The sequence below is a fragment of the Pistacia vera genome, unplaced genomic scaffold (assembly GCF_008641045.1).
Source record: "Pistacia vera cultivar Batoury unplaced genomic scaffold, PisVer_v2 Contig152, whole genome shotgun sequence".
Lineage (NCBI taxonomy): Eukaryota > Viridiplantae > Streptophyta > Magnoliopsida > Sapindales > Anacardiaceae > Pistacia > Pistacia vera.
Window position 1 is genome coordinate 2,045,174 of NW_022195597.1, and position 13,787 is coordinate 2,058,960.

The window sequence follows — 13,787 nt, forward strand, 5'->3', positions numbered from 1 at the left end:
ATGAAATAATATATTTATCTAAAGTTGATTGAGATAATTATTTATATTTTATAGTTGTTACCACATCTTTTACCTCGCGAGTATATAATAGCTTGTTAGCATGGACACTTTATTATTGAAGCAAAAATATTTTTAATTTCTCAAGCATGTTTAGAGTTTCATGGCACAAAACTTTTTGTATTTCCGTATTATCATCCTCAAGATTATTTCATTTATCTTATTGTCTAATTGTAGCAATAATTTCTTCTTCAGTTAAAGTATATATGATTTGTTGCTCTTTTAGATGATCGAAGAAGACATTAATATCTATTCGATTAGTGTAGTGAAGTTGTCGAACCTGATTACTTAATTTTGCAATGACTCTTTTATTCACTTCGTCTACTTCATTTGTTGCTTGCAATTCATCGACATTAGGAGTCTTAATTTTACAATGCTTTAAACCATTGGCAATTGTTTGTGATTTCACATCAATTGACCATGCATTCAGAGGCGGATCCAGCCCACTTTTTGGCCCACCCTCAATTTTTTTTAAAAAAAATACTAATATATATAATTTTTAGATTTTGGCTCACCCTAACAAAAATATTAATATGTAATTAGTTTTTATTTCGGCTCACCCTAAAAAAATTGTTTGGATCCGCTATTGCATGCATCAACTATATTTATAGACTACAATCCCATCAATGATACTTATTTTTACTGATTCCAAGATACGATCTTTTATTAATTTTAAAAATATGCAATTAAAACATTGAATTAAAATTCTAATATTACTAAAATATAAATTATAAAATAAAAAATAAAAATAATAACTTTTATAACTATAATTCTATTAAGTTATAATCTTTTTATAATAATAAAATTAGTCTAATCGACTGTCATAATTATTGGGAGATTTCCTTTATGTAATATTGAGATGAGTTGTAACCCACCATGTTTTGTCGGCGCAAAGTAACGGTGAAAATGACACACCCTATCGACTGGGACTGGGGTAGGCCACGTGAAATTGTTATTATGTCTCCAAAACTACAGCCTATTGGGAATATTTTATGACGTTCACATTTCTACTTCTATAGATCTTAATCGTAATATGTGAAACCTTGACCCTTTTTACACTATAGTTTTGGACTATATTTAATAGTTTGATTTCTTCAATTACTATATATTTACTTTGACTCTTAAACCAACATGTGCATCTCATGCAAAAATCTGGCAGAAAATCTGTTCACAATTGATATTTATTACTGTTGATACGTAATTTTAATACTAACCAAACGCATATATGAAATGCTGAGCAGGCTCAGAAGATACACGTAAATATGAAAAAGAGAGTAAATACAATAAAGAACAGCGTTTAAAGCGATTCAGATACTAAGGAAGCGAATCCTACGTCTACTGATTTTTGTTTTAATGATAGAGGCCAGGTCGCGTTAGCAGACTAACTTACAAATGATTGTACAAGAAGGAGAATGTTATATTTTCTGAGAGAGAACAGCCTATCAAAGGTAGAATCATCCGATCCCCACAAATGAGAGAGAAGTCCTCAATTTATAGTAGGATGGATTAAGGTTATCATTACTAAATCTGTAAGTTTGTGGGATTATCCGTGTAAATCCTTCTTTATGTCATATTGCCCACCTTCTAGAGTGATTTACGCGATTTGATGCAAGAATTTGACACGTGGAATCACTACAGCTTCTGATTGGTCTGGCACGCGCCCACTTTACTGGCATGAGTGTACTGCTCTTGTCACCACGCGACATGGTTGCCTCTAACTAGTTGTGGGCCTACCTAAGTTGTGACTTTTTTATGCTGGCTGAATGTTGCGTCAACCCTACATTTTCAGGCATAACAATTACAAATATATACAAAGGGAGCTTTAATTCACGTGTAGATTTATGTTTTAATGAAGATACAAACCATAAAGTGGCCGGCAGGTTTGAACGCCCATTGGCTCTTTATCAAACTTTTTTAAAAGGTTATAACAAAATCTTTAATAAAATAATCCAATCCACACACATAATATTCTCTTTTACAAATAGTTGTTAAATTTAAATTTTATAAATTAAAAAAAAAAAAGTAATTATTTCTAAGAATATTGTACCTAGGTGTGACATTAAGTCGAATTGAGACAAATATTTGGGTATTCAAACTCCGATCGATTGGATTGTTATAGTACTGAATTCAAGTTCGAGTCTAATCGAGTTTAATGAATCGAGTTCGAACTTAAAATTAATACTTAAAAATCGAATTTAAATTCAATTAATCAAGTTTTAATCGAGTAATTGAACTTAATGGAGTTTTTTGTGTAACGATCGAAATTATTCGAGCTGATCTCGAACCGCTCAAATTTTTCCCCCTAATTGTACCTTTCAACATAATAATTCCATCATTTAAAAAGAATTCTTCATCATCAATCATGCTTTGTTTGTATTTAACGTGTGAAAATTTATGCATAAATTGGATGGGCCCGACTTTTTTCGACAGACGTAGACGGCCATACTCGTGTCACGAGTCACAGGCTTTAAGTGACAGAACAGAAATGTGGCAGGAAACTTCTGTGGGACCTGTAGGGATACAGCTAACTTTTTTTTTTTTTTTTTATCTCAGCCCTTCATTACTGTGGTACGGTCAAAACAAGGTGGGTTCGATAAGTTCGCCACCATTTGCGGACAACGTGTAAGATAATAAACAAGATTTAAGTTTATATTTAGTTATTGATTAGCTGATAATTAAGCAATTAATAAATAGATTAGTTGAACTGCCCAGCTGAATCTTAAATCTTATATGTAAATTAATCACATAATTACAGCTTGAACCAATAATTATAAAACAAAGTGCCTTTCTGGCTTGTGATTTGGATCTCATTGTTGTTTATCATTATTAACATATTAAAATAAATTCTAATATATAGTTGTAGATATTTTTTCAACATCTTAGAATAAACTAATTAACAAGTCTAACGTTGGTTCTAGTTCTAGTTAATAATGGGGAATAATATCAATTTAATATCCCTAAGTTCAAGGGCTTTTTTTTTTTTTTTTTTTAACATTTTAATAAATATACGTAAATTAATCATAATCATCTTGAAATTGGTGGTAATATCATTATCCCTATTAAAATAGGAATGATCATAGTAGTTTAATAATAAGTTAACGACTTTCATCTACCAAAACAATGAGTCAATGAATTAATAGCTCCTTCTCATTTACATACTTTTATATTACTATTTTATTATCCAAATTTATATCTTGACGATGAACATAAAATAAACTTGATTTAGATTGTTAGGACTTTTAAAGAGTGGCGGCTTATGAGTTTTTTAGTAGTGGAAGATTGGATTTTAATGGATGGGATTGATCGAGATTTGACTTAGGAGGGACGACTACATAAATCCTAATCATTTGATTTTCGACGATTGACAAGGTCGACAGGAGTAGAGTTTTGAGGAGTTTTAATAAATGATGATAGAGGAAGAGAATGGTATAATGTGAGATCGCAACGATGATAAAATTATAAATGAAATATAAATTTAAGTAATAAAATGATATTTTAAAAATTTTTGTATGAAAAATTGTCATAAAAGCATTAATTGAGGTTGTTTTCGCATTCCTCTCGTATCATATTCAAAATACATGTTTGTTTTACTATTTTTAAAATCAAATCATATTATATTCAACTCAAAATATTGAGATTTTTTTAACCTTCTAGGTTTGTTAATTTAACTAAACACCCCCAATTAGCCGATCATGCATCATTTCGACAACTTTCGGCCACTCTCCGACGATGGTGGTTGACTACAGGTATTTAATGGATGGATGGTAGTGTTTTTGTTAATTTTAAAACTTTTAATATAAAGAATGTTTAACTAAATTAACAAATATAGAGGATTAAAAAATAATTTTATCAAACACATTTTCAAATTTAAATTTTATCTTCGTAATAAAAACTCAATTCAATTTTTTTAAAAATACTACTTAAAATAGTCAAAATAGTAAAGGCAACATACTATCTTTAATAATTGGTGGCGTGGGTGATTAACCCACAGAGGTAAGCTAGCCAATGGATGATATTAAAGATGATGTGATGTTAGTGTTAAAAATAGGAAGCTAATGACTGGCAAGTTAATAATGTCACGCCATTTATAATTAATCAATTACTCTACCGCTATTGCATTTCAAGGCATGGATTATGTCTGTGACTGTGACTCATCTCTCTATTATTTTACTATATTTATTTTCGGAATTTGGTAATTCTACAAGTTTAAGTGATGGTCAGAAAATTCGATGAAAGGTATGTTTATTTACTACACTGTAAGTAATTACCTCTGTTCAATATTTTTGTCTTTTAGATCATTAAAGTTTGGATTCCCCAGTCGCTATTAATACGAGGAGTTGTCTTTGATACATGTTGGCATCATCAATCCCCCAAGTCCAACTTGACATGTTTATTCCATGCCACTTGCCAGGTTTGGTATAACCAATCATATATTATACCAATAAATTTCAAAAACTGACAATTACGTCCTTTAAAAAAAAAAAATTATAATTAGTGTGAGATAAGTACCCTAGTAATTATGTCAACAATAAAGAGTTTAAGTCTCTTAAGTAATACATTAAAGAGTTTTAAAAGAACAATCAAACTGCTTAGAAGTAGTTCGTAGCCACTATGTCTCTTCGTATTTTTTTTTTTTTCAAAGTTGATATCATTCTCTCTTCATTTCTCATTCCTCTTAGTCAGGGGCGGATCCAAAGTGTATTAAGGCCCACCCTCAATTTTAAAAAAATAAAAATTAAATACATTATTCCATTTAGTTTGACTTTGGCCCACCTTTAATTTTTATTGTCAAATATTAAAAAATTGTGGCCCAGTCTCAATTTTAGAACTAAAAATTTTTGTTTGGCCCACCCTAATAAAGATTTCTGGATCCGCCCCTGCTCTTAGTCATAGATCAATGTCATACAAACATTTCTCCCTATTAAGATCCCTAATTAGGATCTCACACTTATGAAATGTGATATTAAGCCTAATCTAGGTTATAAGTAAGTATTTTCGTAACCAAACTCTCAACGAAAATACTAATGTTATAACTCAAATATAAGAGAGAATCTAACCTAAAAGACTATCCTAATAGGTGGTAGAGTCCCTCAAGTTAAGTATAAGTATGTGTAAGATCCAACGTCGGATGTTAACACTCTCACTTAGAGAAAATAAAACCAAAATTGGTGGCTATGACTCCTATGAGTTATTGTTGTGTTGATAAGATTTTAGTAAGAAATCTTGAGATAAAAGAAAATAATATTATATTTATTTAAAAATATTAGTTCTGACACTGTGATACACGAAATTTGGATGTATTTGATAGTTTTTGAATTCAACGGGTCATTTAAAAAGCATTACGGGTGAAAATGAAATATATAAATAATTGTTCGTAAACATGCTGCACGCAAGTGGCTAGTCAGCGGTGCATCTGCTTGCTCTTATAAAATTATTAAATTACTTATCCATGACATTAAAGAAAAAAGATACTGTAACAAATTCATACCCGAATAATAATAAAAAAATATTTTTTTAAGTAATTAGAGGGAAATTGATTGGATAAGAAAGGAAAGGATAAGGATCACAGTTACAAATTTAGCTTTTTAGCCACTTTTTCTTTAAAAGTAATATTATTTTATTAATATAAATTTATGTTATAGTCAAATACGTGTTTGTCTTCGCCATCCTACTTTCTATCAATGCATTTTTTTTTAATGATTGTGTCTATCACTACATATCTCTTCCACTTCATCCATCATAACATTGAGGACGCATTTAGTTTATTATTTTAGATAGGATTTTGGAGATAGAATATAGGAGTATTATAAGATAAAATTTATAAAAAATTCTCTAAATTTGCTAATTTAATAAATATTCTAACATGTAAAATAACAAAAATACTCCCACCACCTGCAGTGTTAGATTCCGGCCACCACCGCAGAAATCTGGTAAAAAAATCACGTTACGATACAGACCGATCGGATATGTGTCGTAACATATCGTTATGGTATTTTCTGGCCAGATCCATCATGGATTTGACCGAAAAAGGTCAGATCTACGGCCTACCGTGACCGTCGACGGTCGAAAAGGCTAAAACGACAGCCATCTTTGGCTGAAGATATGGCCGTCATTTTCGGTCAACGATGGCCAAGATTTTACTGTCGTTGACCTCAACGACGGCCATTTCTTTGGCCGTCGTTCACGGCCAGATCGGTGAACTTTCGGCCATTTATGGTTGGCAGGTAGACCGTTGTACAGATTCCAGCTACCACCGATGGTGGTTGTCGGAATCTGGCAAGTATGGGTCGCGGGGGTGCTTTTGATAATTTTTAAACTTTTTTTAGGGTGTATTTGATGAAATTAATAACCTTATGGGGTCTATAAGTAATTAAAAAAACAGAGTAATATTTCTGGAATAATATGTCAAACATTATTTGGAGAATAGGATTGGGAATAGGGATAAAAATAATAAGCCAAACATGGCCTAGGAGACTTTTTTTTTTTTTTTTTTAATTCTTGTATAAATTTTTGACAATTTATTTTAAGAGTAATATTACTCTTACAACCCAATCTCGCAATCTTCTCTTACAATCTAAACTTATTAGCTAACTTAACAATTGTTATATTAGCTTCCTTCATACCCAAGATATTATATGACTTTGACTAAACACAAATAATTATTTTTTAGGGACGAACGACCGTTCATTTATAAAAAATAAGAAACAACTGTTCGTCTCTAAGAAACGACTGTTTATTTTTTGTTAAAGTCATCAATTGACATGATAATACTAATTCTGCTGTCATGTTACAGTTAAAATTTTGATCGTTTAATTTAAAAGTAATACTATGTCGACAACCTAATGTCATAATATTCTCTTACAATCCCAATATGATAGTTGAGTTAACAATTGTCACGTTAGCTCCCACTATACTCAAAACACTAACTAACAATCTCACACCACGCTCAAAACACTAACTAACAATCATTCCTTCATGAAGAATGCTGTTTCATATGAAAAAACGGTGGTTTGTTTTCAAGGAACGACCGTTTATATTTAATCAAAGTTATTAGTTAACATAATAATATCAACTCTGCAATTATGTTAGGATTATAAGAGAAAATTGTAAAATTGAATTATAGACGTAATATTTTTTTATTTTATTTTAAAGGTAAAAGGCTCAAAAAAAAAAAAAAAAAAAAAATCACAGTGTGTGGTCCATCAAATTGAAGTTTTCAACGTCTCCTGCCTGCCCACCTACACGTGCTTCTTTAACAACGTTAATTCAAGGTAGATCTGCTAACCAGCCAACTCCTTCCTTATTGGATTTATTATGAAAATAGAGCCTATGATCATGGTGCTTTGTTTAAATATCCTATATTCTAAATTAAAATAAATATTTTTATTTATATTTTCAAAATATTATTCTAAATTATTTAACTATTTTTAATTTTTAAATTATACTTCTTAATAACCATCTAATTCTACCTAATAATAATATTTCAAAAATATTATTTCAAAGAGTTAAAATACACATTTATTTTTCTATCTTATCCGTATTCCAAATCAAAATACATATTTATTTTTCTATTATCAAAATTCTATCATAAATTATTTAACTATTTTAAATTTTTAAATTTTATCTCGTAATAATTATCAAATCTTATCTAATAATAATATTTCAAAATTACACTATGAATTACTAAACAAACGCATGTAATTTTTTTTTTATTTTCTGCACCATAATTTGCCAATTGATTCTGGCCAAGAAGAGATAGAACGACAGGAAAGAGTCCGCCATGGCCTATCGCCCACGTCAGACTCCAATAACTTAATTTCGTCACGTGATAATCCCTAATAATGTCTGATATGTGCAGCTAGTTATATTATATAGGCAGAGTTAAAAGTCTCCTCATTTTTTCTTCTTAAAAATAAATAATTAAATATTATTTCTGTGTCACCTAATTTTAGTTAGCTTGGTTTAGAGTACATGGGTGCGTTTGGTTTATTATTTTGAATAGAATTTTAGGAATAATATTGGGTAGTTGAATAAGAAAGTATTACGAGGTAAAATTTAAAAATTTATAAAAAAGCCCCTAGATTTACTAATTTAATTAAACACCCCAATATATAAAATAACAAAAATAACTCCACCACCTGCAGTGTCAGATTCTGGCCACCGCTGCCAAAATCTAGTCAAAAAATCGTATTACGACACAGACCGATCGGATCTGTGTTGTAACGCGTCGTTATGGCCTTTTCCGGCCAGATCCACCACGGATATGGCCGGAAAAGGTCAGATCTACGGCTTGCTGTGGCCCCGACGGTCGAAAAAGGCCAAAACGATGGCTATCTTTGGTCGTCAGCAACGGCCAAAGATATGGTCGTCGCTGCGACTGGATCTGGGCGGAAAAGGCCAGATCGGTGAATTATCGGCCAGTTTCGATCGGTAATTCACCGTTATGACAGATTCCGGCTATTATCGACGGTGGTTGCCGGAATCTGGCAAGTGTGGGTCACGGGGGTATTTTTGTTAATTTTTAAACTTTTTTTTAATGGGTATTTAATGAAATTAATAACCTTATGGGGTCTAAAAATAATTAAAAAAAAAAAGGTAATATTCCTAGAATAATGTACCAAACTTTATTTGGAGAATATGATTGAGAATATGGATAGAAATAATAAGCCAAACATGTCCAATGATATTATTTTATTTAATTTCAAATTAATAAAAACAACTCTGAAGTCTATATACGAAAATCACGTGGGAAGAAAGTTTCCTTTTATTTTTTTTATTTTCTTTTTAGTTTTTTGAGTTTAAATCTTACAATTACTTATAGTATTCAATAGATCTAAAAAATTAGTTAACATGTGTGTAAATTGATCCGAACATTTTAATTTTTAAATTAAAAAAAACCTTTTTATTTTTTAAATAGAAAAATTAAAATTTTGGTTGTTAAAATAGTTTCGCCAAAATAAAAATAAAAATTAATAAAGCATGGTTGTGATATTGATGTTGAGACTTGAGAGGGCAATAGTGACGCATTATTCCTAAATTACCCTCATAAACATCCAAAATATCAAACCAACCACTTGTCACTAAAACACAGCCAAACAAAGACATAAATTTGATAAAAAATTGGTTATTTCTCTCTCACAGAATCAAAGATTCAAAATCAATCGCTCATTTCAGACCACCCACCATTCTCACTCTTCTTCGTCTTTCTTTATAAATTTATATATTTACTTACACGAATTCATACTTCAGAGATAAAGGGAAAAGGAGAGAAACTCTCTCCGAGTCTCTCATTTGATTCATTTTGCTTTTTACATCCCCCACCAACTTTTTCGAACATTCACGTCGCTTCTCTTTTATAAAAACACATACTCACCATCAAGGAGTTGATAACTATAATTCGTATTTCTCTCTTTTCTCCCAGAAACTTTCTTTCTTTTTCACTCAAATTGTTCCACTTGGGTCTGCAAATCTAGCAGGAATCGACCACTCATTCAAAGATTCAACATTTCTTCTTCGTTTTTTTTTTTTTCTTTTTTTTCTTTTGCAGTTGCTTTCATTGAATCAATATAACCACGTGCCTACGTTTTTGGTGCTAGTATAAGAGTTTTTAAGAGTTTTGTAGAATTTTAGAGGTGGGATTTGTTTTTTGTATGAACTTTGGCGAGAGAAAGTGAGAGACTGTTGAGAATTGGTGGTGAATTTTCGATCTAATGGCGGACTTTGGAGCGAAATGGCGGGTTTTGAGACCGATATTAATGATTTTTTTCAACTTTGTGTTGGCTTTTGTGTTTGCTAAAGCCGAAAGAGGCTTAAAACTTGAAGCTTCAGGATTCAATGGAGGAGCAAAACATGAATCAGATTTTCTTCTCAAAGCTGTAAATTTCTTATGGCAATCTGATCAATCTGGTTATCACCATGTTTGGCCGGTGAGTTGAATATTCCCCGGACCTTTTAATTTTGGTTATTAGATTCTTCAATCTATCTGTATTTATTATTTAATAAATAAATAAATAAAACTGACAGTCGTTATCGTCTTGTTTTAACAAATGTTGGTGGGTGTGCTTTTGTGTGCATTAAGTTTTGGATTATATAGTCTCTCAGTGTGGATTTAAAATGAAAAATTTTACTGAAATAAAGTTGAAATATGTTGTTTTCAGGAAATGAAATTTGGATGGCAAATTGTTCTGGGCAGTATTATTGGATTCTTCGGAGCTGCGTTTGGAAGTGTTGGTGGGGTCGGTGGTGGCGGAATTTTTGTTCCTATGCTTAGCCTCATTATTGGGTTTGATGCAAAATCAGCTACCGCTATTTCAAAATGTAAGAGACCGATGAATCTTAGTTGTTGAAATAAAATTTATAGAAAAGGTTAAAACTTGAAAGAGACTGGTTGTTCGGATGCTTGTTCATTTCTTTCTAAAACGGGGAAAGGTAGAAACAAAAAGTTCAGATTTGAATGGAGTTAAAACACTATTTTCTTAAGTTTAAGAAGTTTTAAATATTTGAGCACAAAGGATTATGTGATCCATGCCATTGACTATATTGTCTTCACATGACAGCCATTAACCTTTTTTTTTAAATTTATCCTGCTTGATTCCACTTTTAGCGACCTTGAGTCTTAAACATGTTTAAGTTGAGCTCTGAAAATTTTAATCACTGTGGTGATACACCTAGATTTCTCTTTTAAAACTGTTATAAACTTGTTTCATGAATTTTGATTGTAAATATTTTTTGTGTTTTTGTGATTTCTGTTTGTTATTTGCCAATGGCTGAATTCAATAGTGCCAAAGTTCTCAGTGTGACAGATTACAATGTGATGCATGCATAATTAGTTAATGCTGGCATCTATGTTTGCGTGTTTACAGAAATTCTGGGTTCTCCTTTTAGTGGAATTATTGACAGTAGTTATGAAGTAAAGATAATAAACGAAGCTGATTTTTCTGTAATTTAAAATCTCTGCCCTCTTGTTTTTTTTTTTGTTTCAGGTATGATTATGGGTGCGGCAGCCTCCACAGTTTACTATAACCTTAAGCTAAGGCATCCTACAATTGATATGCCTATCATTGACTATGATCTGGCTCTGCTAATTCAACCAATGCTCATGCTGGGAATTAGCATAGGGGTTGCATTCAATGTTGTATTTGCTGACTGGATGGTCACAGTTCTACTCATTGTTCTCTTTTTAGGTAATGGTTACTCAAGCTGCCGTTCCCCCTGTTGGGAAGTTTGCTTTAATAACAACTTATGTTGATTATGATGGTTCTCATAGGCACTTCAACCAAGGCGTTCTTCAAGGGTGTCGAGACATGGAAAAAAGAAACCATTATGAAAAAGGTAATTTCATCTACTTATACAGATATTTTGCTTTGAGTACCAGGCCATGTGCACTTCTTGTATTAATGGAAGATCATTCCACTAAAACATAATTTGTGGTCTCTCCTGTCACATTTATAAAGGAGCCCTTTCTATTGCATGCTGCATAAAATTTCATAATTGGAGTCATGATAACTTTCAATTGGAGTCCATTGTTAGAGATGGTTTTCTGCTTTCTTGGTCTTCTAATTCACTGAAAATCAAATAGGAACATATAAAATCTGTGGTCAAAGTTCGATTGTAATGTATGTATTAATGCCCCAAAAATTGATTTTAACCATTTGAACTTGGTTTCGATTTTAGGAGGCTGCGAAGCGTCTGGAATCCAATGGTACGTGTACTTGCTGTTATATTAATTATATCCAAAGACTATTGAATAATACTTGCTCATACATCATCCATCTTAAATCAACCCACCTATTTTTCCTTTTCTGGCAGGTGCTGGTGCTGCTGAGGTGGAGTATAAGCCCCTTCCTAGTGGTCCAAGGAGTGAAGCTCAAAAGGATACCATGGACCGAGAAGTGAGTGCACTTTGGTCTGCTGTAGTGAGTTATAAAGAATTCTTGAAGCTAATATATTTGGCAATGGCAGGTGACTATTTTGGAGAATGTTTGTTGGAAGGAACTCGGACTTCTTGTGTTTGTTTGGGTTGCATTCCTTGGACTACAAATTTCCAAGGTTTTGTTTCTTCTGCTGTCTCTTATCGTCATAGTATATATTTCAATTTCTTGTTACGCAGTATTCTGGGCTAACTGAAATTAATGACTTTGGCTACAGAATTATACATCTACATGTTCGGTAGCATATTGGGTATTGAACTTAATGCAGGTACATTCTATTGCATTATTGGACTTCTTATACAATGAGTATCTACAAGTTTTTATCTGCTTTTGCCTGTGTGATTGAGACATGATACCTGAACACTGCCAAATTTGACAATGAGTATGTTATCCAGATCCCAGTTTCGTTTGGGGTGTCTATGTATGAGGCTGTTAGCTTGTACAAGGGAAGTAGAGTAATAGCTTCAAAGGGAGAGGACGGAAAAAGTTTAAAAGTGCACCAGCTTGCTACCTATTGTGCCTTTGGAGTATTGGCTGGGGTGGTTGGTGGGCTGCTTGGACTAGGAGGAGGATTTATCATGGGTCCACTGTTTTTGGAGCTGGGAGTTCCTCCTCAGGTGGGTTATTGTTTCCTTTTAAATGTGATCTGAATTTATAAATTTATATTATAATACAAATTTATTTTGAATATGAATGATGATCATAATCATTGTACCTCTGGAACTATACTTGATTAACTGTTGTGTCGGAGCAGAAAATCATATTCATTAGTTTTAGCTTCTGCAAGGAAGTGATTTATGCTTCCTTCACCTTTATTGTTCCCAACTCCAATATTTGTCCATAATTTGGGAACTAATGACTAGACAGAAATATCAGGTTAAGAATGAAGCATTAACGTGATAATATATGCTTTTGCAAAATGTGGCTACGCATGTAAGGTTTCTTACATGGTAACCTCAAGGATCTGAAAACCTCTTTTGGTGGAGATGTGCTTTACTAGAACCAGAATGACGGAGAGGCAAAGATGACTGTGTTTACAAGAAAGTTATGTTCTCTGAGTCAAAGCATTGCTAAATATTTGTTAGTTTTACTCTTCTTGATGACTTCTATGCAGGTCTCAAGTGCCACTGCTACCTTTGCTATGACCTTCTCCTCATCCATGTCAGTTGTAGAATATTACCTTCTGAAACGTTTTCCTGTCCCTTACTTAAGCAACCCACTGGCACCCAAATTTTTTGTATGCATTTGTACTTCTGTAATTCCTTAAATCAGAAAAAAAAAAACCTTTCCAAAGAAACGCGGATGTAATTTGCACTTAGATGTTGGATCTTGTTTTATCTAATTCAATGGATTTTTTACTTTCTTTGGCAGCTCTCTACTTTGTTGCTGTGGCTACCGTTGCTGCTTTTATTGGGCAGCATGTGTGAGAAAACTGATTATTTTATTGGGAAGGCATCGCTTATCATCTTTATTTTAGCCTTGACAATATTTATTAGCGCAATATCTTTAGGTTGGTGCTGATCTCTCTGCTGTCTGGCTTGAATAATCATTTTACTTGACAAATTCCGAACTGATGTTTTCTTCTGTTGATAGGTGGGGTTGGCATATCAAACATGATTGAGAAGATTGAAGCACTGCTACATGGGATTTGAGAACCTCTGCACGTATGATGCGTAGATTATAGTTTGTTTGCGCTTTTTTTTTTTTTTTTTTTTTTTTGGTTAATTCGTGTATCAGAAATTCTTAGGTGGTGTAATCATTCTCCTAAGGCTGAATGTTTATCTTCTGTTGCTGTGTTGA

The 13,787-nt window shown here is 32.3% G+C and overlaps 1 protein-coding gene across 1 annotated transcript; it reads left to right on the plus strand.

Annotated features, from left to right (window-relative positions):
• The first annotated feature begins 9,556 nt into the window (after positions 1 to 9,556).
• On the plus strand, positions 9,557 to 13,440 carry LOC116124379 (sulfite exporter TauE/SafE family protein 3-like). Its single transcript, XM_031410103.1, has 11 exons — positions 9,557 to 9,983; positions 10,215 to 10,374; positions 11,040 to 11,240; positions 11,324 to 11,388; positions 11,731 to 11,758; positions 11,866 to 11,948; positions 12,019 to 12,105; positions 12,205 to 12,255; positions 12,383 to 12,604; positions 13,102 to 13,194; positions 13,358 to 13,440. The coding sequence occupies exons 1-11, from the start codon at positions 9,768 to 9,770 to the stop codon at positions 13,412 to 13,414; spliced, it is 1,263 nt and encodes a 420-aa protein (XP_031265963.1). The 5' UTR covers positions 9,557 to 9,767; the 3' UTR covers positions 13,415 to 13,440.
• The last annotated feature ends 347 nt before the right edge of the window (positions 13,441 to 13,787 follow it).

What these genes read in the sequence shown, in the direction of transcription:
- LOC116124379 (XM_031410103.1), top strand. Translation starts at nt 9,768, where the DNA reads ATGGCGGACTTTGGAGCGAAATGGCGGGTTTTGAGACCGATATTAATG. An exon ending in ACTCATTGTTCTCTTTTTAG is followed by an intron (nt 11,241 to 11,323) that starts GTAATGGTTACT and finishes TGGTTCTCATAG; the next exon opens with GCACTTCAACCAAGGCGTTC. An exon ending in AGGATACCATGGACCGAGAA is followed by an intron (nt 11,949 to 12,018) that starts GTGAGTGCACTT and finishes TGGCAATGGCAG; the next exon opens with GTGACTATTTTGGAGAATGT.